The sequence below is a fragment of the Prionailurus bengalensis genome, chromosome E1 (genome assembly GCF_016509475.1).
Source record: "Prionailurus bengalensis isolate Pbe53 chromosome E1, Fcat_Pben_1.1_paternal_pri, whole genome shotgun sequence".
Lineage (NCBI taxonomy): Eukaryota > Metazoa > Chordata > Mammalia > Carnivora > Felidae > Prionailurus > Prionailurus bengalensis.
This window is the reverse complement of record NC_057347.1, coordinates 4,185,111-4,211,981: the sequence shown is the minus strand read 5'-3', so window position 1 is coordinate 4,211,981 and position 26,871 is coordinate 4,185,111. Positions and strand designations below refer to the sequence as shown.

At 46.5% G+C, this 26,871-nt stretch overlaps 1 protein-coding gene across 1 annotated transcript in view; it reads right to left on the bottom strand.

Moving 5' to 3' along the window:
• The window catches only part of GLP2R (glucagon like peptide 2 receptor), a 52,831-nt gene that overhangs the window by 8,404 nt on the left and 17,556 nt on the right, over positions 1-26,871 (bottom strand). The window contains exons 5-11 of the mRNA XM_043583114.1: positions 24,985-25,091; positions 22,945-23,098; positions 21,090-21,249; positions 19,614-19,674; positions 18,173-18,242; positions 9,654-9,742; positions 2,377-2,515 (exon numbers count right to left, since the gene is read on the bottom strand). Coding sequence (XP_043439049.1) covers positions 2,377-2,515; positions 9,654-9,742; positions 18,173-18,242; positions 19,614-19,674; positions 21,090-21,249; positions 22,945-23,098; positions 24,985-25,091 — 780 coding nt within the window. The remainder of the gene's footprint in view (positions 1-2,376; positions 2,516-9,653; positions 9,743-18,172; positions 18,243-19,613; positions 19,675-21,089; positions 21,250-22,944; positions 23,099-24,984; positions 25,092-26,871) is intronic.

Genomic DNA, 26,871 nt, shown 5'->3' with positions numbered 1-26,871 from the left:
TCCTTAAACATGGTTTCTTCCAATCCTTTGAACATATATTTTTTAAAGATTCTATTTTTAATTAATCGCTAGCCCCAATGTGGGGCTCAAACGCACAACCCTGAGACTGAGAGTTGCATGCTCTACGAACTGAGCCAGCCAGTCACCTCCGAACATATTTATAATAGCTTCTTTGAAGTCTTTGTCTAAGAGAATTCTCAGCGAGTTGCTATGGACTGATTTTCTTTTCCCTGAGTACGTGTCATACTTTCCTGTTTCCATACTTTCCTTTTTGTGTTCAAAACTGGAAGTTTTAGATCATATATTGTAGCAGCTCAGGAATCTGGTTCCCTACTCCCCACTCCCTGGGTGGTTGCTGGTGTTTTGTTTGTTTAGTAATTTGCCCGGACCGCCAGTTCTGTGACATCTTTCTCCCCTGGGGCACACAGCCACTGATGTCTGTGCTCCTTTCAAAAACTTTTGGTTTTGTGTGTAAGCCTGGCCTCCTGGCCCCGACTACTCACTGATTGGTCAGAAGTTGTGCTCACCCACCTTAAGCCAAGAAAGCTTCCACACCCTTTGACAACGGATCTGTGCGTGGCCTGGGGGGCCAGTTCCAAGTTTAGATGGTTTATAAGTCTTTTGTGGCTTTTATTTTCCACCTCCTGTGTCTACTGGGTGTGTGTGGGGGGGAACTCAGCCAGCAACGTGTCGATATCCTCTCTGGTCTCTCCCGAGTGTGTGTGCAACCTTGTCTATGTACACAAGCCTCCAGCCCCCCAGAGAGATATGTAGAAGCTGATCAAGGCTCATGACAGCTGTCTCATTCCTCAGATCCCCCTATTAGAATTCTGGCTAGCTCACCAGGCTGTTTCTCGTCCCAGTTAGGACCACCATGTCAGCCTATGACATTGTCATTCCTCGATCGTTTGCCACTGAGATCACTGCTGTATTTGACAATGGCCAGGGGTGTGGGCTTTTTCTGCTTTCCAATTGATCTACATTGGGTCAGCCCCTCTCTGCAGTGAAGTTCCTTACTGACAGAGACGAGCTCGGAGAACAAACACACTCGAGGCTAAACCAACAGACCCCACTGTTCTCACTCAGCTTCAGTCATTTTTCTTGAGTAAACCCTTCCCAACCTTTTGTATGCCTTTGGCTGGATTCCACGGTGCTCCAATTTTATTGTTGCTTTTGGGGGAGGGTATGTGCCACGAGCCTCTCTTCTCCATTCCAGAAGTCCTGCCCTATATTAGCATTTTAGAATGATTAGTCCTGAGGTTACCACTCTATGGGACCTCTGCTGCCAACACTACTTATGGTGGTCACTTGCATTCATGGCCTTGGCTACCGAGCCATGCCTCTCAGTATCGGTGCCCCTGCGTGGTCTCCTCCCCTTCAGTCCAGGCTGGGTCTGGGATTTGCTTTAAATGTTAAAACACACTGGAAGTATCACAGCTAAGTGTCAGGCTTAGGCATATAAAAGGCCTGGAAGTCCCTGTTTTTGTGTCCTTGGGAGCCCTGAACTGCCACATAAGAAGTTCCAGCTTTCCTGCAAGGAGGACCACGGAAAAAGAACATGTAGTGAGAGAGAAGCCCTAAGACGATACGGAACTGAGGAATGTAGCTGGCAGTGAGAAATGAAGCCCCAGAAATTCGACCCAAATGAAGCCACTCCAGCCACGTGAGCCTTCCCAGTTCAGGCACCAGACATATGAGTGGCAAAGCATCTTGGAAGTTCCAGCCCCGGGAGGCACACACGGAGCAGAGGTGAGCCATCCCAACTGTGCCCCACCTGGAATCCTGGTCCCCAGAATAATGAGAAATAATAAAAATCATCACTGTTGCGAGCTACAGGGTAATGAATAGCCCATTTAAGGAATGGATACCCAAAATATCCAGGTGAAGGAACCACGGCTGGCCTTTTGGCTCTCGTTTCAGCCCCATCTGACACATCTTGACATGTCTGTCTAGGTTCAAGAGCCTCCTGGTCTCAACTCGCTGGTTCCTACCAAGTGGTGTTATATTCTGAGTGTGCCACCTGAAGCATAAACAACGTTCGTTTCGTACAGTGCCCTGCGGAGAATCCAGCAAAAATAGACACTTAATGAAAGGCTTCGCGTTGATACTCACGGTTAATATGGTTGTGAGATACACCAACTCTTACTGCCCAGGAAACAGAGCACTTTTCGCTTCTTAGTCACTGAGTCATGTTGGCAGGATCAAGGCAATGCTTTTGGTCCGCCCACTCTTCTAGTGCCAAAGGCCCTCTCATAGAGCCCGCTGGCACTACGGCTTCATTTACATCCGTGGGCTTTCTCAATTCTGAGGCTGCTGGGGTCAAGAGCATTTTGTTTTCACCACAGCACAGGAATCCTGTTTCAGATGCCTACTTACATGGAAGGAGCTCAGAGTCAACTGAATGAAGAGTCGTATAAGTTTTGAAAATCCTTCGACTTGATCGTCAGTGATGAAAGAGAAGAGAATCTCGTGAACGCCCAACAAAGGAATGAGGACCAGCGTTGACTTTGCCAATCTGCAAACGAAAACCAACAACACTGTCACGAGGACCACATTGGGAAGAGGCAACGTTTCCCCCTCTTCTGTGTGTGACGTTATGGTAGCTCTTATCCTACTGATAAATAGTTGACCTTCCAGTTTGTCTCGTTGGCTACACACGGGATGTCTTGAGGGCCAGTGTGGTCTTGGTTACTGATGAACCCCTCCACCTGACTCGTGGCCAGATGTTCAGAAAACAAACATGAATTGAGGGAATGGATGGATGGATGGATGGATGAATTCTCCTATATAGATTATGATGTGTCTATCATCATCTATAAACATCAGATTATGTTTTGCCTGATGGATAGATTTCCACGTGCATGGCTGTCACCTTGGGACACTACAGCACTACCACATTTGACAGATTTCCTATTACCCGATTACCTGGCTAGCAGGTGCCTCTATTCCTTTCTCTATTCAGGACTTCGAACGTCAGTGCTTTACTGAACCTGAGAAGGGAAAGAAACTGACATGTCTGGGGTCCCATAGCTACGAAGTGACAAATCCAGGCCTGGAAGTAAGATTTCTGACTTCACACTCACACCCTTCACATTCCATGGAGGGCTTGACCGTTAGCCTCCACGCTGCCCTTCGGCCCCGAGACGGCAAGGGCTGCAGGAAATGAGAGACTGATCCTCCTCATAAAAAGTGCTGTGTGGAAGCTCCTGTTGTATATACTCTACGTAAAAAAGACAAACATTCCTTTGTACCACCCACGTGCAAAGTGCACAGCTGGGGCCCAAACATTCCATACCGCATACCGGTGGTTCCCAAACATGGTTTACCGTTAGAATTCCTTAAGGAACTTAAAAAGGTAGATGACAGATGGATGGATGGATGGATGGATACACAGATGGATAGACAGATAGATGGATGGATAGGCAGATAGATGGTAGATAGATAGATAGATAGATTGATGATAGGAAGATAGATAAATGGATAGATATATAAGAAGATAGATGATAGATGGATGGATGGATAGATAGATGGATAGACAGACAGATAGATAGGTGGATAGGCAGATAGATGGTAAATAGATAAATGGATACATTGAAGATAGGAAGATAGATAAATGGATAGATATATAAGAAGATAGGTGATAGATAGACATATAGATAGATAAATGGATGGATGGATAGATAGATAAATGGATGGATAGATAGATAGATAGATAGATGATAGATAATAGATAATAGATAGAGCCAGCTAGCTTCCTAGGCCCCAGTATCGACCTCCTGAGTCAAAACCTCTGGATGTCCAGTCCTGGGAATGTGAATTTTTAAGGCATTCCTCATGGGATTCTGATAAGCAGCCACATTTGGGAACAACTGCTTTTCAGTACTGAGATTAATTTAAAACTAACTACATTAGCAAAAGTGACTCATATGCAGGGTACAAACAGAGCTACTGTCTTGTATATACACATTGGAAAAAAAGAGTTTCATCGTAATGACTTTTAGCCCGAATCACTTGTCTTAAAGGGCCAGACTTGGAGAAATCTCTCCCCTGCCGAAGGCTGTGGACTTAAACATGTTGGAGTGTCAGCAGCTCCTGGGCAGTATCCTCAGGAAGGTTTAATTGTGCCCAAGAGAAAGTGCTTAGTATGGATCCTGTACCCGTGAGAGCCATTCAAGTGTAATGTTATCAAGGAAACAAGAAAACCCTCACCTTTGTGCCCCAAAATGACCTAAAGCCCATTAAAGAGCAGAGGGGACTCCCCCCGGGCCCGTGGTCAAGAGATATTTGTGTTTTAATTTCCAGGAGTATTTTTAAAATGCTTGGGTCAGACAATGGCGAAATGGTGGCCACAGGGTGTATTTTTCCTGCAGATGGACGGTTTTTACTTATACGAAGAGGGTGATTTTTGTTATCGGAGCCATCTTTAAGTAATAAGTAAGGAGAGTTTGAGCAGAGGTCCAGATTTCCGGCTTCTTTTGAAAAGTGGGAGAAGCTGGCTCTACGGGGCCCAAATTCTTGCTTGGTGACCGTCGGCTCCGGCCTGAGGGTGGCTGTTTCTTTCTAGAGGGAACACATGTTCCAGGACACGCAGCCGGTCTGCCCCACTCACCCACAGTTCCTTGCCTGGCCCCCGAAAGTGTCTCAGTTTGCCACCCTCGCTCCGGTCATCTGGGTTTCGAGGACACATACTTACATACTGAGTGCAGATCCGCATCTCGCTCTCAAGTCATTCTCGGGGCCTCGCTATGCCATTACGTGCTTTGAATAAGCTCCTTATTTTGGAATAATCTTGGATGTGTGGAAAAGTAGCAAAAATAGTACAGAGAGCGCCCACATACAACTTCACTGTTTCCACTAACGTTAGTCTTGTATTAACCACAGCCCATTTGTCCAACATTGGTATGTGACTAACAACTATACATCCGGATTCCATTCGGGTTTCACCAATTTTTCCCACGGATGTCCTCTGCACGTGCCAGAATCCTGCATTTAGAACGGGATGATCTTTTAAAAAATGACATCTTTTTTATGAGGTTTTGGTAACGACCAGATCCATGGATGTCAAGGGATTTCCCATTCCTCACCTTGCTCTGACTTCTGCTTAGACAGAACCCCGTGTGTGTCCTTGGTCGAATGGAAATCCGTAAATGTCTTTCGCCGTTTACGCTGGTGAACTGTATTTATGCTTATTTTTTCATCTACGGCCAATTGTTTATTTAAATTGTTTGGCTTATTGCAGTCCGTTAGCCATCCAACAAATATTTATTGAGCATGAGTCAGCGCAGCGAGAGAGGAAGAGTCGCCATCAAAGAGAGCACAGGCCAGCATCCGGGCCTGGGTTCAAATCCCGGCACCGTCAACGACTGGCCATGTAGCTCTGGGCAGACTGTTTCACCTCTCGTCTGTAAAAACAAGGGTTCTACGGCTGATAATAAGAAGTGTTGAAACCATAATAAGATATTATTTATTAATAATAATACAGTCATTTTAAAAGACGAAATGACATGTAAACCCTCAAAATTATGGTATCTGACACTCTCGGAGAGAGGAACCTTCTTGCACTGTTGCTGGGAATGCAAACTGGTGCAGCCACTCTGGAAAACGGTGTGGAGGGTCCTCAACAAATTACAAATCGAGCTACCCTACGAGCCAGCAATTGCACTAGTAGGTATTTATCCAAGGGTACAAAAATGCTGATTCGAAGGGGCACATTCACGCCGATATTTATAGCAGCGCTATTGACAATAGTCAAAGGATGGAAAGAGCCCACGTGTCCATTGACTGATGAATGGATAAAGAAAACGTGGTGTATACATACAATGGAATACTACTCGGCGATCAAAAACAATGAAATCTTGCCATTTGCAACAACATGGATGGAACTAGAGTGTATTCTGCTAAGCGAAATGATTTCACGCATATGTGGAATTTGAGACAAGATAGCTGAACATAAGGGAAGGGAAGCAAAAATAAGGTAAAAACACAGAGGGAGACAAACCCTAAGAGACTCTTAAATACAGAGAACAAACTGTATTTTTGTTGCTGAGGGGGTGTTGGGTGGGGGGACGGGCTAAATGGGGGATGGGCATTAGGGGGACGCTTGTTGGGATGAGCACCGGGTGTTATATATAGGGGATGAATCACTAAATTCTATTCCTGAAGCCATTATTAAACTAAACATTAACCAACTTGGATTTAAATTTAAAAAAATAAAGAAGCCACCCCTGCCCTGGGGTGCCTTTGTAGCCTCAACAATCAATTTTACTTCCATTTGTGACTTTTTTTTTTTGTCTTTGGTTGCCTGCTAGAAAGTGTTTTAAGAGAGGGCTCTGGAGTCCAGCAGGTTAAGAAATAATTCTCCTTTATAAACTCGTCAAGAGCTCTGCCCACACACAGAGTTAAGACGGGTCCTCCAGGGGGACAGTCGCCTGAAGACTGGGAGCCACACAGATCAGAGACCGCGCTGATCGTCGGCAGGTGTCTGTCCACATTCAGGGGGCCTGGGTCAGCTCTCCCGCTCCAGGCCAGGCAGGGGGACCCCGTAATGTTCCTCCGCCTGAATGGTGGGAGCCCAGAGACAGAGCTAGGACTACAAAAGTTCCTCCACCGCCTAGCCACTTGCCTTTTTGGCAAGACCTAAATATATTTAATTTAAACCTTCCTAAAATATACTCCTGGAGGGGGGCCAAATCTTGAGAGCCACGTTCTGAAAGTTCTCAAAATCTGGGAGAGGTGGAGGCAGACCCGTTTCTACCAGAGTTTGGACAAAATGCCCTGGGCCCCTCTGCCTCTTCCTCCCCACCCTGGCAGAGGATGACAAAAGAAAACAAAGCTGGAGGGGGACCTGGAGGGGGAGGGGGAGACCCCTCCAATGTAGGAAGAGGGCAGTGTGAGCTGGGGGTGCTGATGACTCACCGTGGGTGACAGAACTTAGAAATGAGGGTGTTAGCGCTGTTGGGAGAGAAAAATGGGCAATTGCCTCATCGACGTTGGAGGATTCTCCAGCCCAGGCAGTAAAGTAAGGTGGCCCGGTGTGTCCTGAGAGAAAGGGCCTGGATTTTTACTCATTAATGAGCACAAGCTACTTAATTGTACTGTACTCTGCACGGAGACAGGGTAAGTAAAGAGAAATTGATGGCCAACCAAAATGATGGAGAAAATCACCGAGAAGTGAGAAGTCCCCTGGACTTACCCAGCCCTACGCGTGGAGACCCTGGGGAATGAACCCTGCTCTCGCCAGGCAGGTGGCTGTGCCAGGCAAGGGTGGCTGCTCACAGTCAGTGATCCTTCCCACCGACCACCCTACTCACACCGGCGAGACTCTGGTGACCGCTTTGGATTTCTGGATCGTTTGTTGCCAATGGAGCTAGGAGTGCCGGCACCAGAAGGAAGCTTCAGCCCACCCCTGCCTTCCACGGTCTCTTAAGAATGAACAGTTATAGAGTCCGGTTTATGTATCTGTCTCTTGTGAGTTCAGTTGGTGTGTGAGTCGGCCCTCTAAAGTCTCAGCCACGTGGGGACACTGATAGGTCCCCAGCTCAGCCGCCAGGTGGTACAGCTCAACTTGCCAAGGTGAGGTGGCTCACCCTGGGGGGCCTCCAGGTGGCCCTGCACCCCGGTTCCTCTTTTCAAGCTTTATCCTTGAACGAGAGTTGGGAAAGGAAAAGAGAACCTTCCAGATAGATTGTGTATGTCAGACAGGTTACCCCTTCGTCCCCCAAAATAGCTGTCCTGAATCATTGCTCGGCCATGAGGGTCTCCCCGGTATCTTGATTTACGATTCCCTAGATCACTGGTTCCCAATCGGTCATGTACGCTTCAGGGATATTCAAGACAATCCATTTGGTATTAGGAGAAAATATAAGAAGGAAAGATAATGGGAGTTCTGTGTGCTAATATTTAATCTATCTTTTATAATTTTCTCTCTTTTTTGTGTTTTATAATGTCCGTATTAGTTCAGCAGACCATGTGTACGTATGATGAGAGGCATGCTCAAAATTTCTTTACTGAAAAAGATGCATGATCGGGAAAGTTTAGAGACCGCCATCTTGGATAACTCCAAAGGAGACCTTGCAAAAAGGGGTATTGAGGCTGCTTAGAAACACATCTGCCACGGCCCCACCAGAAAATTCCACGCATTATTTCACTAGGGCATCTGAGGCAGAGGTCCTGCACTCTGTGTATCAAAATCTCTTGGGGAGCTCCATAAGGAGTCCACATGGGGGGGGGGCCCATGTCGCACTTACTGAGTCCGAATATCCAGTGGGGAGACTCACGAGTCTATCCTTTAGGCTGGCTGTCAGGTGACACTTACAAGCAGCCAGAATGGAAAGTTACTGCAGGGGTACTGTGGGTCTGGAGCACGGGGAGAGCCCCAGTGGTACATGGCAGGCTTTGGGGCCACCAAATAGCAGGGTGCAGGCTCTCAGTCTGCATGGAGAGTGGTGTCTTGGGATCTGTCTGCTCCCTGATCTGTCTGTGGGGAACGATGTTCTCTTTCCAGTTTCCCGGATGCCCCAGTGTCCCTTGCACCTGGTTGGTGAGAGGGCTGCCCTCCCTGAATGGACCCTCAGTGGGCGGACTAGAACAGCTCTGACTATGCTTTTGGACCTCCACCCTCACAGAACAGTTGGAGGCTGAGCCTTGGGAAAGGGCCAAAGAAACTTTGAGCCACTTAGAGTCTCCACCAGAGGCGCCAAGAGAGTCGGCGTGGCTCTGTGTTGTCCAAGCGAGCCCAAGTGCTCTGGGGATAAGGGTGTTTGCAAAATATTTGGGCCAATTATAGCATATATTTTGCCAGTGTGGAACCATGCGTGTTTACCCTTCGGGACCTCCTGGAAGAAGGGTTTTAAGCAGATAGGACTTGGGGTCTGGATCCTGGGCAAACACCACTCGCCACATCTGATTAGACTGAGAACCCACATCTATGACCTTCTTCGGTCCTCCAAGCAGGCAAGAGATGGGTCTCATGTGACATTCCCATTCTCCACACCAGAAATCAGACCCAGAGAGGCCAAGTGACTTGCCCAAGGTCACTCAGAGAATCCGGAGCCGTGGCCAGCACCAGCCTCCCTGATGCACGTTCACACCAATATACTAGTCCTTGGGGTTGGAATGTGTGGTCTTTGCAGACCGGGTCTGCATAGTACCTTTCTTTTGTTCCAAGCTCAGTGCCAGGCACATGGTAGGCGTTCATTAAATGTTTGTCAGCTAAACAGGAGAACCACCTTCCCAGCACGTGTGGGTTAGGCCCGATTCTAGCCTTAGAGAGAAACAGAGCTCTGGCTGTCCCCACTCACATGTCTGCCTATGACCTGCCACGGGGACTAAAATCCTTACCATTAGAGCCCCTCCTTTGGCTCAACCAAATGGCTCAACCACCCATTCTTAGGTGCACTTTAAGCTTCCTGCTACGGGAAATGTGTACTCTTGACTACTCACTTCATTTCCACGGGGCCAGAAGGTCCTCATCAGTGGCAAAAACCCCACATGACACCATGACACCTTTTAAGAGGGTCTCTTCCAGATACTCTTATCTTAGGAGATAGACATACTGATGTAACTCATGCCCCTCTTCCCAGAGTATTAACCAGGACAGCCCAAAGGGGTCAAAATAATCTTGGAGCATTGGGTACTGACCTCAGGCCACTCACCTGTATTTATAATCTCTGAAGCACATTTGATGGGCTTTGAGCTTAGAAATGAGAAGCTTGACAATTTTCAGGAAGATGAAGAAATTGACCTTGGGGAAAAAAAAAAGCAGATATGGGTAAATACGTGATGGAGTCCATGTGGTTATGAATATCGAGGTCATCTGGGGCCTGGCCATTGGATCCTTATCCAGATAAACCAGGGGAAACTTGGCAATTGACCATTCGGGTAGTATGTGCCTGTGGTCATCCACACTCTTCCTAGGGCCATCTTGATACATCCATAGATTATTTTATTTAATCCTTATAAGAATCCTCTGAGAAAGCCACACTATTTTTATGTTGTGATACAATGAGAAAACAGAGGCACAGAGGAGACCATTACAATTACCAAGTTCGCACAGCAGGTAAGTGATGGAGCTGGTACTTACACACAGCTTTACCCGATAATTACCTTTCCTTCCGTGAAACAGAAAACTCACTGCCTCCCTTCTGTAAAGAACTCCAGCCCTATTGGTATCTAACCTGAGATCTTGTTGCTGCCATGGAATTTATTGGAAAGTACATGTTCCCCACTCCCTAGACTATATTCCACACCTGTCATGGGTTGGGAAAGTTCATCCCTTTGTTGTCAGCCTTGGTAGAGATTTTAAACTATGTGTGCCAATTCTTCAACACTGCTCCCTTCAAAAGGCAGAGCCTAATTTCTCCCTTCCCTCTGGTATGTGAGCTAGACTTAGCTGTGTGCATCTAATGAAAAGAATACGGCGGACAATTCTTCAACAGTGCTCTCTTCGAAAGGCAGAGCCTAATTTCTCCCTTCCCTCTGGTACGTGAGCTAGACTTAGCTGTGTGCATCTAATAAAAAGAATATGGCGGAAGGGATGCTATGTGACTTCTGAAGTTAGGTCCTCAGGAGCATGGTATCCACCTGGTTCTGTCTCTCTTGCTCTCTCTTTCCCTCTGGGGAAAGTTAACCACCATGTTGTGAGGACACTTCAGCAGGCTGTGGAGAAACCCACATGGCAGAACTGAGTCTTCCTACCAACAACCAGCACCGCTTACCAACCACGTGTATGAGCCACTGGGAAGCTGATTCTCCAGCCCCAGTCAAGCCATCTGACGGCCACAGCCCTGGCCAACACCTTGACAGCAACCACGTGAGACATTGTGGGGCTCTTGGAGAGGTAGAAGGGCAAATATTTGAGTGTGGGTAGGGCTTGGAGAATGAGAACAAGAACTGTGAAAAGTGAGGCTGGAGTAGGGGTGGGGAACCAGCTCCTGCACAGTCTTCTCAAGGTTAGAGGAAGGAGTTTAGGTTTTCTTCTGAGAGCAATGGAAAGCCGGTGATGAATCTCAAGCAGGTAAGTTACCCGATGAGATGTATATTTCTGAACTTCAGAAAGATCATTTTAGAAGCTGTGGGGAGAATGGATTGGATGAAGGCAAAATCAGAGGAGGGGAGACTAACGGAGAATCAGAGGAGGGGACACTAATCAGAGGAAGATGATGGAGAGATGAGGTAAAGCCACAGCCATGGTGCATCAGTGATGGGAAGTAGGAGAGGGATTCGAACTCTCTAAGGAGTTTGAGTCGAATGGCCTTTGTTAGTGGTTGGATGTGAGGTCAGAGATGACCCCAACATTTCTCGGCTGATCTCAGATGTACAGTATTACCATTCACTGAGAATAAGCACATGGAAGAAGAAGAATGGTGTGGGGAGAAGAGGGATGATTCCAGCTGTTTTGGACACAAGCGATGTCCCAAGGCAGTGACATATTTATGTCTGCATCTCAGCAGAGAGGTCCCAGCTGGAGCATGGAGCCAGCAATGGCTGGCTCCAGCCAGAAAAGCTGTGCAGACTGGGAGAAAAAGAGGGCAAGAGACTCACCTTGTAATGAAGGGAATGGCGGAAGCAGAGACGGCAAAGGAGATTGAGAAAGAACAGCCCCGGGCAGTTGGAGCGAACCACAAGGAAGTGGTGTCCTGGAAACTCATGTCTGTAAGAACTTTGAGGAGGCTTAAATGCTACCCGAAATTTCAGCAAAATAAGACTGCATTTAGCAACAAAGAGCTGAGAGAAGGTGCAGTTCACAGGTGGGAGCCCAAGGTAGATTGCAATGCTTTGTTTTGTGAGCTAGATGTAAAGAGGGAGACAGCCAGTGTAGACCACATTGAAGAGGCTTGGCTGTGAAGGAAAGCAGAAGAATAAAAAGAGTAATTGACAAGAGATACAGAAGGAAATCACTTTTCTGTGCAGGGCTGGAAGAGGTTTGGGGTTACAGGTTTTTGGTTTTTTTTTTTTTAATGGAAAAGACAAAACTGCCTCTATGCAATGAAAAAAGAGCCAGTGGAGACACTGATTGGGTAACAATTAATGGAGTCTACAAACTAGAGATCAAAGTCTCTATGAACTTTGAGCCAGTGCAGTACTAATCCCCCACCCCTGTCTGGAAACAAATCCCTTGAACCACATATTGAAACACAAGCTCCAGAATCCAATGTGTACCTACTGAGACTTGCCTTATTGGCCTCAGGAGAGTCAGTGCTCAAAGCTAGCAGTCTACAGTTCCAGGCAAGAGGCTATTTATCCCAACCCACTAGCCAACAGGAATGATGGAGCTTCCTAGCCAAGGAATATTTAGCAACAGGACACTTAAATACAAACTAAATGCAACCAAGTAATTTATTTCTTTAATGGGATATCTGCTTTTCCTCATAAAGAGAAAACGTTGTGTCCTTGGCTTAGTGATTTGTTGAACTCAAGCATTTTTTCTTGTAAAGTAAGCTTAACTGGGGAAAGGCACATATTTCAGCAAGTTAATTTCGATCAGGACTGTTTCCTAGGATACGAAGGGTTGTGATGGAGAGGATGTGGATTTGCTGTTGTTTGTGCCATCCAGGGACCAGACATGAGAAAATGGGCATCAACCAATGGGCCATGCAGAGGAAGTGCTTCTTCAGTGCCACGGGATGAAACACCAGCCTGGTTGACCATGGAGCTTGGGTTCATGGTCAAGACACAAGACAAGAGTCAGTAGGCATGTTGGGTAGTACTGTTCTTCATATGTACAGAAGTAGGAAAAGGAGCAGAAGGAGGAAATCTTCCAAGAACCCAGCCAATTCCTCTTAGATGCTGTGATCAGAATAGAGGTGCTTAGGACCCCAGATATATAACGTTCCCTTTCAGGTCCTAGACAATGCAGAATGCATTATCAGATATAAGATTCTTGGTGACACTTCCTTGGCATTGCAGCTCCTGTGTTTAGGTCCTGTGCTAGAAGAGGTGATGGCTAACATAGTAGGGGGCTCAGAAGTAGGCTTCATCTACCCCTAAGCTTCTCCACCTACCCCCAACCCCTCCTCCTCTGGCCTGCTGTGTGGACTAAAATGCCTACCATTAGAGTTGCTCCTTTGGTTTAAAATAGTTCATCCCTAGAATGCCGCTGACGTGTACACATCACATAGAAGATAAAGAACACTTGGGGTGGGGTGGGGGGGACTTTCTCCAACTCTTATTCATTCATGTGTCCATTTTCACAATGGATAATTCAATCGCTTACTTATGATCTGACCTACTTTCACCATGGGAAGCAGAAGATGGGATGCGTCAAAACTAAGTTTTAATGGGGTGGGAAAATACAGGGTATGGAGAGATTCCCACTGTAACTCTTAGAGGAGGGGATATGGAAATTAGGAGATGTTTTGAGGACACAGCACACCCCTGGGTTCCTGGTGAGGTGGAAGACCTAAGGAACAAGACCAGTGAAGACTAATTTTACTGATTTCTCAGCTTTGCCAAGTCCTGAGGCTGCTAGAGAAGATCCAGTAAGAACAAATGAAGGCATTGGACTAAATAACTTCATAAAGTCAACAGATGGTCCATTCAGTCATTGGCTCAAAAAAGCTATTCAACTGGCTGTTTAATTTGGTTGTTCCGTTATCTCCAGGAATTATGATATGGATAGAACAATCTTGCACAATGTATGTATTTTGTAAACCCTGAAGGTTTGGACTAATTAAAGCTTTATGGATTTTCTACTGGGAGCAGAGGAGACTGGGATATAAGAATATTCCATATTTCAGGATGGTTCTATTCTTTTTTTTTAATGTTTATTTTATTTTGAAAGAAAAAAAGAGAGAGAGATCAAGTGGGGAGAGGATCAGAGAGAGAGGGAAAGAGAGAATCCCAAGCATGCTCTGTACTGTCAGTGCAGAGTCCGACATGGGGTTCGGTGCCACGAACTGTGAGATCATGACCTGAGCTGAAATCAAGAGTTGGACGCTTAACCAACTGAACCACCCAGGTGCCCCAGAATGGTTCTATTCTTAATGTACACTCAGGGGTAACAGCTTAATTTAAGTAGTAGAGCCTTTTATCCTGAAGAAGATGGGAATTGGGAAGTCTCCAATTTCTATGTCTCATGAAAGACCTACAGAGCACCTGAATTGTTCAGGCTGTCATAATATGTTATTCTGAAACACAGAGAATCCAGAAGGCAGTAGATAAAGTCAGGTGAGAGGTCTGAAAACCCAGCATGACATTCATTCACTTCGCCCAGATGCTGATCTGTAGACACAGACCCAATCTGGAGGTGGTGGGGGAAGCCCAGCTATGGCAACAAGGATGCTGCCTGGGGGGCTGAGTTGGCCTGGGGGCTTCCCAGAAACCTCTGATCCATCCTCTAGAGAATAGGAACCAGCCTCAGATTTGGACAAGGTGAAATAAGATTGTGAAGTGCCCTGAAATGCCAAATGCTATGAGCAACATCTTGATTATTATGTTATTTTTAGTATTTCAGCTTAGCTAGAAAATATGTGGTCAAGAAACTCTTTTTGTTCCCCCAAACACAATAAAGTTTTATTATTATTATTATTAATTATTTTGGTTACTAAATACTCTATTTCAATGGAGAATAGAGCTTCAATGGAGAAGCTCTGCTCTATGAAGACATTCAGGGGCCCTGGTTCCTTCCATGTGTGGTTCAAGGAATTCTATTTTGGAGTTTGGGTTACATTCACTCAGGTCAGAAGAAAACTGTAACATGTGGTCTTCTAACTAAGCATGAAGGCAATTATTGGCTCAGTCATAGTCTGATGAGTCTCAAAATCACAACTATTAGATTTAAACTGACTGAGGGCAAAAACTATGGGGAATTCATCTTTTTTCTCCCAGAAAGAAATTAGCACTGAGCTAAGCACACAGCTGGTGCTCCATAAATGTTAAATGAAGGTGCAAGAGAGTGAATGCGTGTGATTCCAAAGCTAAGGAAGCCCAACCTGGCAGTCTGTTTCCATCAATCTAGGGTAGAGTCCAGTTTGGGAGTAGTTATGGCTTTTTCCTTATCCTCCTGAGCTATAATGTACAGCCAACTGTGTAGTCCTGGGTTCCTCAACCTCAGTACTCTTGACCATAATGCTTTGTGATGGGGGCTGTTTTGTGTACCAGCACCCTTGGCCTCTATGCATTGGCTGTCAGCAGCACCCCCACTCCAGTTGAGATGATTAGAAATATCTCCAGAGTTGCCCAAATGAGGGGGTAGAATCACCTTCAGTTGAGAACCATTGGTCTGGGCCAACTCTGATTTTATAGATGAAACAGCAGCCTAGAGAGGTCAGCACACCATAGATTAACCACGAAGCCTGCACTTCATGTAGGGCATGCAAATCCCACTGTCCTTGGAGTGTATAGGATCCTAGAGCTGGTGGGGGGTGGGGGGAAGGAGAGGAAGACATGAGGTGGGGTGGCGGGAGGGAGAGGAAGACATCAGGTGGGGTGGGGGGAGGGAGAGGAAGACATGAGTTTCTGCAGCCTCCTTCTCAGGACAGAGTCTCTCCTCTTGGAAATGGACAGAGATAAACAACCCAAAGCCTTTCTCTGTGGTCCACACCAATGTTTTACCAGTTTAGATTCTGACGTTCTTCCTTGTGTCCAAAGGGAAGTTTTCCCATTTCTATTTAAGCCCCTTCCTCTTGTCCAAGACCTTGTACGCAGACAACCATAGTTCAGCAAGGTCCTCTGTAAGATCTTCAGAGACCTGAGGACGATTCTGAACGTGTCCCTTTCAGGCATGCCTGTCGACTCTTCCTTAATTTGAGAGGTAGAGAGATTCGTAAAGAGCTTAGTCTCCAAGCAGGAAGTTCAGTGTTCACCAGTCGCGGGGCCATCCGATGGGCATTGGGGGCAGGAAGGCAGCGTGTGCAAAATGTGGGACTAGCGAAACAGCAGCGAGGATACGGGGAACGGTGAGTTTCTCCATATAAATAAAGCGTGGGGTGCTTGCGGTTGGATGAGTAGACCAGGAGTAACAACACTTTCCACACTAAGGAGTTTGGAAGGCACGCCCGAGGGCAACGGGGCGCCACGAGAAAGACACACGTAGAAGACAGACGTAACCACAGTTTGCTCAAGAAAGACCACTCTGGCCGCAATGCGGAGGGTGGATTGTCAGAGGGCGAGAAGGAAGAAGGGAGACCAAGCAGGTGGCATTTGCACAAGCGTGCACGAGAAATCCCCAGAGGCTGAAGAACAATGGAGACAGGGGTGGGGGGGAGAAGGGACAGCTTGGAGAGATCTTTGGAGAGAGAACTGATGACTTAAGTCTGAGTGCATGTTGCAGGGAGGAAGGGAGAGCAGGCAGGAGGGCACCCAGGTTTGGGGCTTGGGTAGCTGGTAGATGGATGGCGGTGTCATTCGCTGGGCAGGGGGAGTGGGCGGGGGGGAGCGGGAGGTGTGGATGGGAGAGCAAGGAGCCACCGTGAGCTAAGGTGACTCTGGCCACTTCTGCGTAGCTGATGACAGCAAGAGTGCGCAAAGGTCACTTTATCGGAGATGAGCCGATAAAGCACATTGTCTGCTCCCCTGCGGGGAGAGAATATGGCTACGGGAACAAGGAGGGACCAGGAGAAGTCCATTCGAACCACCTGCGAGCTTGTAAGACTACAACCGCCCGGGCCCCACCTCCAGAATTTCTGATGTAATTCTCTACAATACGAGTCACTAAGTTTCTAACGCACGGCCAGCTTGGAGAACCACTGGTGTGTGGGCAAAGAGCTCCCCAGACTTCGATGTGCACCCCAAACCTGGGGATCTTGTTGCAGTGCAGATTCGGATCCAGCAGGGCTGGGGTGGGGCCTGAGAACCTGAAGCCACAAGAGTTTGGGTGGCCACACTTGGAGCACTGAGCGTGTGTCACAAGATGTTCTTCAACCCTGGCAGCACCTTGGAATCCCTGGGTCACACCTGAGATCAACGCAACACAAATCTCTGGGTGTGAGACCCAAGCACAGAAGAATCTTTAAAGACGCCCCGATGGGGCGCCTGGGGGACTCAGTCAGTGACGCATCTGACTTCGGCTCAGGTCATGATCTCGCGGTTCGTGAGTTTGAGCCTTGCGTCGGGCTCTGGGCTGACAGCTCAGAGCCCGGAGCCTGCTTCAGATTCTGTGTCTCCTTGTCTCTCTGCCCTTCCCCTGCTCTCTCTCTCTCTCTCAAAAATAAATAAACATTAAAAAAAAAAAGAGACACCCTGGTGCTTCTAAGAGCAGCCAAGGGAATCAATCAAGAGCATCAATAACAAGCATGGATGTCTCCTCTAGAAGGACTGCAGAGTAAACACTGGGGTTCCAGCTGCACCAAGCCTGAGCTCCATCCCAGGGAGGGCCTGGCTGGTTAGCGAGAACGTTCTAGTACCGGGGAGCGTGGGTCCCAGGCGTTCGCTGAGTAAGCCCATGTGGACAGCCATTTGTCCGGACTGGCTGCCAGGATGAAGAACACAGGGCTCACGGGGGCAGCGGACAGGTTTTAGACACATACATGTCTAAACATCGCCGGGACCGTAACTTCTGGTACGGAAGTAGCAGATCTGGAAGGACACAAGGCGGGGTGTGACCATCTACTTTTCGGTGGAAATGTCTGGGGACAGCAGCTGGGTGGGGGGGAGTGGGTGGATAAAGTGGCAAGTCTCAGGATGGTCCAAAGTGAGGTACTAATGCGTGACAGGTCTGCATCAGGCACGTAGGCAGGAGTCAATAAATATTTGGGGGGGGGGCAGCAGCACAGGGCTGTGGCGACAAGTGCCAGTGCCCCCAGTCAGTCCCTTTGGGCTGAGATCCAGCGCCCCCACTTACTGGGACTTGAGGCAAGTCTCTTGCCATCTTCTCCGTGTCCTCGTGGGTAGAAGAAACAGAACAATGACACCTACCCACGTACAAATCACAGCCCCCAATACGGGGTCGCCGAGCAGGTGATAGATAGGTTGCTATACATAGTTTGCGGACCCAGAGAGAAGGAGGCATGTGTACAAGCCTGCATTTGAGCCCAGAGCCAGAACAAGGAGAAGTTTCCAAGTTGTTCCTTCTCATTCAACACATCCTACTCACAGCTCGGCGACTCCTTCTCCAAGGAACTGGTCCAGGCTCGTTTGGAGCCAGAGAATTTGGTGGGGGGCAGGTGCAGGGGTGCGGGGTGCCCCACAGCTGCCAAGTTCAGAGAGGAAAAAGAGGGGCCGGGATGGTCCCTACCATGACACAAAGCAGCATGGGCCCCCGGATGATCCACCAGATTTTCTTGTTCCTGTTGGTTCCCCAGCACCTACGGCAAAGAGCAGGCAGGACAAGGTTGAGTGTGACGGCCTCAGACCCTCCGGAAGAAGGACTGACTTCCCACCCACGATTCTCCTTGGGGGGGGGGAGAGGGAAAAAACAGGATTAAAACCCCTTCCTTGGTGTGTGACCCTCTACACTTTTCCCCACGTTTGCACAAAAATAAATTCTTTTTTTCCCCTCCAAAAGTAAATTCTTAATTATGCATAGGGGACTTTTGGTAATGATTATTTGGAGGGAAAAGAATATGATCACACAACATACATTATTCACAACAGGCTTGGCAATGTGCTGCTGGGAGTCAGCCCGAGAAGCCGAAAGATACGGAACCAACCTGTTTTTTTCAGTATTCCCCATAATATTCCGCAATATAGGTATGCCACAGTTTGTTCATGGCTTCTCATTTTTGTGCATGATCAGGCACTTTTTTGTTTGTTTGGTTGGGGTTATTTTTTAATTGAGGTATAATGGATACATAACATTATATTAGTTTCAGGTGTATAACATGACTCGCTATTTGTATATATTTCAGAATGACTGCCACAATAAATCCAATTAACGTCTATCACCACACATAGTTACAAATATTTTTTCTTGCAACAGGGACCTTTAAAATAGACCCATTTGGGGGCGCCTGGGTGGCTCAGTCCGTTGAGCGTCCGACTTCGGCTCGGGTCGTGATCTCACAGTTCGAGAATTCGAGCTCCACGTTGGGCTCTGTGCTGACAGCTCGGAGCCTGGAGCCTGCTTCGGATTCTGTGTCCCCCCGCCCTCTCTCTCTGTCTGCCCCTCCCCTGCTCACACTCTGTCTCTGTCTCTCTTTCTTTCTCAAAAATAAATTTTAAAAAATGTAAATAAATCAATAAACAAAACAGACTTGCTTAGCAACTTTCAAATATACAATATAGTATTATCAACTCACCATGCTGACTCCATGTTGCACTTCATATCCCTGGGATTTACTTATTTTATAAGGAAGTTTGTACCTTTTGACCCCCTTCACTCATTTCAGTTCGCTTTTTTTGCCCCCCTCCACTGTGAACAATGACACCATAACCAATTTTGTACCCATATCCTTACATATTGAGGGTCACTGCTAACCTAGGCAGCCAATTTTTGCAGTAATTTGAGCAGACTTTGTGCTAATTTGCGTGTATACCGAAGCTAACAAACTCATTACTGTAAGAAAGGTCTTTGATTTTTTAATCTACATTCCTAAGCGTATTCTAGATAGCCAAAATGGAAGGGGGTAGATACGCTCTTTGGGAAAATGGCATAAATCCTTGCATCTAGGCATATCTTAGAATTCCTGGCTGCGAGCAGGTGAAAGCAGGTGTGAAAGCGGGCGTGAATTTCCTACCCGGTGTTCTCCAGCTGTGCACGAGCAATACTCCAGGGTACCACAAACAGCAGCGGGAAGGCTGGGGAGACAACAGGGAAATGCAGTTAGGGGCCGGGTGACTCAATTTGCCTGCGTCCCACCCCAGCCTGATGGGCCAAACACATCCGGTTAAAAGCCCAACTATTAGAGAATTGCAGGCTGAGATCTGGAGAGACCTGGGGTGGCACAGAGCCCATCTGTTGTTTTACTGTTCCACAAACCAGGAAGCAGAGAGGAGAAAACATTTGCCACATGTTGCAAAGCAGCTCAGAGTAAATCCAAGGCGTTAACCAAAGTCTCCCAAGTTGTCGGTCAAGGGCATTTCCTCTGAATCCTGCAGCGTCACGTTCTCTAAGAGTTTGTGACAATGGGGTTTCAGGGTCTAGATCCCATCTTTTTTTTTTTTTGTAATTTTTAAAAATCTTTATTTATTTTTGAGAGAGAGAGGGAAACAGAGTGCAAGAGGGGGAGGAACAGAAAGAGAGGGCGACACAGAATCTTAACTGACTGAGCCACTCAGGAGTCCCTTTCTAGAAAAATTTTTTAATGTTTATTTATTTGTGTGTGTGTGTGTGTGTGTGTGTGTGTGTGTGAGAGAGAGAGAGAGAGAGAGAGAGAGAGAGAATGGGGGAGGGGCAGAGACAGAGGGAGAAACAGAATCTGAAGCGGGTTCCAGGCTCCAGGCTGACAGCAGCGGGCCCAACATGGGGCTCGAACTCATGAACTGTGAGATCATGACCTGACCTGAAGCTGGATGCCCAACCAACTGAGCCACCCAGATGCCCCTCTAAATCTTGTCTTGAAGACTCAGTTGGTGTTATGGGTTGAAAGTTTGTGTCCCCTTCCATCCCATGTTGAAGCTCCAACCCTCAGTGTGATGGTAATTGGAGGTGGGACCTTTGGAGGTAGTTAGGTTTGGAGGGAGGGGTCAGCATCATGATGGGATTAATGTCCTTGTAGGAAGAGACCAGAGAGCTTGCTTTCTCTCGGTCTCTGTCTCTGTCTCTGTCTCTCTCCACCATGTGAGGCTACAGTCAGAATCCAGCTGTCTACAAGCCAGGAAGAGGCCCTTGCCAGAACTGGGCCACCCTGGCATCCTGATCTCAAACTTCCCAGACTCCACAACTATGAGAAATAAATGTCTGTTGGTTAAGCCATAAAGTCTATGCATTTTATTATGGTGGCCCAAGCAGGTGACTACAGCTGAGGACGGGGTGGGAGGAATGGTATCTGATTCTCCCAAAACCTTGTCAGTTTTTTAACATAAGCATTGGGTCTACAGCACCTGTGCGTCTCTGTGCGTGTGTGCACCCCACCCCCCGCTCTCTTCAGTCTCTCGTCCCTGAGGAGTTATCCATCCCAGATGGTCCCTCCAGTTGGGAAACCAAAGGATCTGTTGGGTTCATATGTTCCGATGGCCCCTAGGAGAAGAGGTTGGGGGCTCGGGTCACTCACCCCAACCCACCAGCATGTATCTGGGCCATAGCCGCCTCTCAGAGAGCACTGTGGGCTCCAGCAACGTGTGGAGGTAAAGGCCTTCGACCAGCAGCCACGAGTAATTGGCTCCCACAAAGTAGTGCAGCAGGAACTGGGCAGAGCGGCAGGAGACAGATATCTGAGGAGGACAGAGCACCCAAGGGTGAGGCCAGGCATTCCCGCGTGGACCCAAGATGGTGAAGAAGGGCCCCCCCACCCACAGCCCTCCCTCTTCACCCCCTCACTCCCGAATCTGCTGACAATCTCAGAGAGGCTGGTGACAATACCAAAATGGGAAGGGGGGCTTCCTGTAGGTTTCAAAGCCCAGTCTCTTCTTTTAACGTTCTAGGCATTTGTAGACAAACAAAAACAGAGAGAATTCCCTGGCGCCATTTCCCTAAAGGAAACCCTGAAAGGTATGTTCTCTGGTCTTGGTTCAATTAAGCTAGAAACCAAAAATCTAAAAAACAAAACAAACCAAAACAAACAAACAAAGAAAAAACAACTTCAGATGATTGGAAAGGAGGAAAGAAATTTCTAAATAACCCAGGAATCAAAAAAGAAATAATATAAATTAGAACTTATTTCTGACCCAGATGAATGGAAAATACCGCTTATCAAAATGTGTGGTATGCAGCTAATACCACACCTGGAGTGAAGCCTATAATCTTAAAAGCCTTAGTTAAAAAAGAAAAAGGCTGAAAGTCCACTATCCTAACTATCATGTCAGAGAAAGAGCAGCAAAATCTAACCTAAAGAAAGGATGTGGAAGGAAAGCATAAAGGTAAAAGCAGAAACTAATGAAATAGGGAACATAAAGCAAAGAGAATCAGCAATGCCAAAATTTCATTCTATGGAAAATCCAGTAAAACCGAAAAACATCTGGTAAGGATGATCAAGAGGGAAGAGAGTGAAAGTATAGTCAGTATCAGGGACACAGAAAGCAATACTGCTCTAACTATGATGGTAAGACCTTAAAAGATCTTCAGAAACTACGAACAACATGATGGCAAGAAATTTGAAAAGTTAGATGAAGCGTACAAATCCCTAGAAAAACACCAGGTACTAAAGCTGACACAAGAAGAAATAGAAAATCTGAATATAAGAGCTGAAAACAGTCCCCAGTTAAAAGCCTTCCAACAAAGCAAACTTTGGACCCAAGTGGCTTCACTGGAATGATCTATCAAACATTTAAAGAAGAAAAATACTCATCTTAAATAAGTTCTTCAAGAGAACAGAGAAAGAGGTAACAAGTCCGCTTTGTTTGACGTAAGTGTAAATTTTAGCTTCTTTATCACAAGAAAATTACTCACTGAGGCAGATGAGAGAATGCTAAACAAAACACAGCCTCAGCGAACAAATCCAGAAATATAGGAAAAAGAGTAATATATCAGAACCTAGTTGGGTTTATTCCAGGGGTGCAAGGTTAATTTAACAAGTTACTACAACCAGTATTAATAGGATAAAAGAAAAAGCATCCCAACAGAGGCAGATTTCAATTTGGAAAGCGTTGCCTCTTTAAAAATTAGTAATAATAATTTTTTAAAAAGAATGATCTTGTTCAGCTCTTTGGTTCACAGATGAAGAAATTTCCCACCCACGGGCACACAGCAGCCCGTGGCTGATTTCCTTTACCTGCCTCACTCTCGGGAGGTTTGGGGTTTTTTTGGGGGGTTTGGTTTTGGGGTTTTGTTTTTAGTCTGATGATACTTCTCTCACCAGAGGCCTTTGACACCCCTTCATGTCCTTCTTGCCTTTCCCCATCCTACCTTCCCACCCCACGGTTCCCAGCCCTGATCTTCTGGGTGGGAGGCTATGGTAGGGAGGCACATACCTCTGACACGAAGGACAGCCACTTGTTGTCGCTGTTGGGCCTCCTGGAGTAAGAGTTGTAGAAGATGGCATCCTTCACCAGCACGGCCAGGGCTCTCAGGATGAAAGAAGCAAACAGGTTCATGTGGATATAGTTGCGTGTGCAGTGGAGTTTTCTGCGCAGGGAAAAAACCAAGTGTCTCCCCTCAGGAAAGAACAGCTCAGACCAACAGGCATGTGCCGGAAACACCTGTGTACCTATCACTAGAGGACAAACATTCATCCTGTAGGCTCCAGAGCCACGCAGCTGGGTTATGTGATTTTCTCTGTGCCTCATTTCCCTCAACTGGAAAATGAGGATAACATGTACACGTGGAGGACAAATTGGGAAATTGAGGCAGAAGGGTTAAGTCAGCTGTCCAAAGTCCTAGAGAAGTAAGTGGTGGAGGTGAGATTCAGACCCAGACACTCTGAGGCCAAAGCACAGCTCTCCAAGGCTCTACTGCCTGTCAGGACGAGAGCACTTCCTTCAAGGATTGCCATAGCAACAATCTGGTTTGGGGTGCAAAGTACTCACACAGTACCTACACCTAGTAAGTGCCCAGAAAATGTCAGCTCTCATTACCTCCCTCTCACCCACATGAAGCCTCCCGCAGGCTCTTTTTCTTGTACTGGCTGGCGTAAAACTGTGTGTCCTTAGTGTCTCTAGACAAAAGGACCCTTTTCCATCACTGTGCCTTCACAGACTTGCCTGTGCCCCCATGCAGCACACACACCTGCCTGGCTTTAGAGCTATCATTACTTTTTAAATTTCTAAACAGTACTGGAGGCAGGTGTTTTATTATTTATGCATCCTTCTCCCTAATTAGACTGGGTGCCACTCAAGGGCAGGCGCTGGATCTTGTTCTTTCCAGGACTAGGGGCAAAATGGATATCTGGTCAACCTAGGCTTCACTAAAGCAGTTGCTTAGCTGGGCAGTTACTTTCTCCTGGCTTGCTTCTGGGACTTTGGGAAGGCGAATGTAGGAGGTCATGGATAGCAGGGGGTACAGGCTATGGAATGCTCCCACTGCTCAAGAATTGCTCTCTAGATGGGGTATGTGGTCGTGACTGTGCTCTGGGGAGCCATAGAACATCCTGGGATTGGGGGGCCAGACCTGGTGCTACAGGAGCCTATGTGGGGACCTGTTCTGGAGCTAGCATCCAGGCCTCCACAGTGCCCATCTAGGTCTCCTGCATCTGTATCAAATGTTCATTCGGTCACATCATACTCAGTTATGTTCCTGAAGGGGTGAGGCCAAGACGCAGGCTTGGAGGGCCCCTTAGGACATCCATAAATAAATCACTTGGTTGATGTCTGAAAACATGGTTTAGTAAAATGCACTCAGGCTCTGGGATTCTGAAAGGCAGCATAAGGGAATGGAAATGCTCAGGCTCTGAACTGCCTGGTTGTGAACCTGTCCCCAGCACTCACCAGCTGTGTGACATTGGGCAAGTTCCTTGATCTCTCCATATTTCTGTCAACTCGTTTATAAAATGGGGCTAATAATAATGCTAATCTTCTAGGATTAGAATTTACCTTAATTCTAATTAGGGAAGAAATTTAAAGGGCTCAATGCATGTAACGTGGTTAGAACAATGCTTGGCACCAAGGAAGCATTCAAATGATTAATAGCTAATTGGAGTCTGAGGGCCATGGATTAAAATCACAGCTCTACCGCTCACTAATTTGCTTTGGAGAAGTTTCTTCATCTCTTCTGTAAAAATCATGCCTCCAGTAGGGCAGGGCACACAGGAGGCTCTCCAATCCCAAAGTGGCTAAATCAGAGTTCGGACTCCCAGATTCCAGTTCTAGCAGTGCCCCGTGACCTGCAGTGACCCAGTGCTTCTCACTGGACCATCGTTATCCCTTTTCCCTCTGCCTGCACAACGGGGTTGATGGGCTGGAGACTCTCAGATCCCTTCCAGCTCTGGTGGACCGTGATGTCATTCAGGCCAGTCTTCTGCCTTCTAGAGGGAGCCAGGAAGCAAATCCCAGGGTGCCAGCAGAAGTTCCACTCACCGAAGAAACAAGAGGATGGTGAGAGCCAAGAGGAGGGAGACGACGGAGAGAGAGTACCCCACGGTGTACAACAGCTGCAAGGTCGACAGCAAGGCGTGGTTTTCCACCTGAGCACAGACAAGGGGTAGATCTGACCACCAAGCCCGGAAGCTATGACCTCCAACCCCCAGCTCCATTCCCAGGATGACCAAGGTTCTAGGCAGGCACTGTAGCCTTGTTGACAGCCAAGTAGGGTAGCTTAGACTGCTCTCTGGCACACTTAGAGGCCAAAGAGTCTTGATGAATTGAAGAGCCCACTGGGGGTCTCATCCTCCTGGCTTGTCCCATAGCCCAGCATTGATGCACCAAGATTCTCAGTATCATGGAAGTATTGTGCCCAGAACACCAGAACACCAGAGGGTGGCTTAGAAATGAGGACAGGTTCTTTGTCCCTGGGCATGCTGTTCCTAGAGTATAGAAGTCCCTTTCTCTGGAAGATGGGGTTCTCCTAAAACAACTTTTCATTCATGACCCCTTAGATGGACACCCAATAAAATAGTGGAATATTTTCCCTGAGTCTCTGGATAGCCTGATTGTGAACAGGGCATAATTTACCGGAAAGTCTGTTGTTGTGATTTTCCAGTGGAATCCCACCTTCTCACTCAATCCATCATACTAATCGCCATAAAAATTATGTTTCTTAATACATTTTTGTACAAGAACCCACAGAGAATATGTATTACCTGCTAAATCATGCCTTAAACGTCTCCACATAACACTTTTATCAGCTTCGTTGAAGCATGCCTGATGGACCATAAACCGTACATATTTGAAGAATTAACCTTGATGAACTTAGGTATGAATATGTCGGTGATCTCATCACCACACTCAAGATAATGAACATTTCTATAACCTCCCAAAGGTTTCCTTGTGACCCTTTACAATACATTCCCGCCTACCATCTTATGCCCAAGTAAACCCTGGTCTGCTTTCTGTCATTCGAGATGAATTTCCATTTTTTAAAAATTTTATATAAGAATCCTATGATATGTACTCTTTATTTATTATTTTTTTGATCAGCCTTATTTCCCTCGGAATAATTACTTTGAGATTCCCCCCATGTCATAGCATTTATCAATAGTCTTTTTTATTGTTGAGTGGTATTCCATTGCGAATATACCACAATTTATTTATCCATTCACCTATTGACGGACATTTGAGTTGTTTTCAGAGTTTGGCTTTCACCAATAAAGTTGCTATGAAAATTTCTGTACAAGTCTTTATGTAGACATAGGTTTTTATTTCTCTCAGATAAATATGCAGAAATAAAATGGTGGGAGTAGCATGATGTATGTTTTAACTTCTTCAGAAACTGTCGAACTGTTTTCTAAATAAGTTGTATCAATTCACATTTCCACCAGCAGTGGATTAAGAGTTCCAGTAGCTCTAGATTCTACTAACACTTCATATCATCCGTATTTAAAATTTTAGCCATTCTAATGGGTATGTAGTGGGATTCTTACTGGGGTTGTAACGTGAATTCCTCTAATGATTAATGATGTTAAGAATCATTTCGTGTGCTGATTTGCCATCTGTGTATCTTACTTGATAAAGTATCTGTTCAAATATTTGGCCACCTTTTAAGTTGGATTGTTTGTCTGAATGTTGAATTGTGAATGTTCTTTATATATTGTAGATATAAATCTCTTGTCAGGTAAGTGTTTTGCAAGCATTTCCTCCCATCCTGTGGCTTGCCTTTGTATTTTTTTAACAGTGTCTTTAGAAGAGCAGAAGTGGTTTTTATTTTTATTGTGATGAAGTTCGATTTATCAACTTTTTTATATAGTTGTGCTTTTTGTGTCCTGTTTAAAAAGTCCTAGGGCACCTGGATGGCTCAGTCAGTTAAAC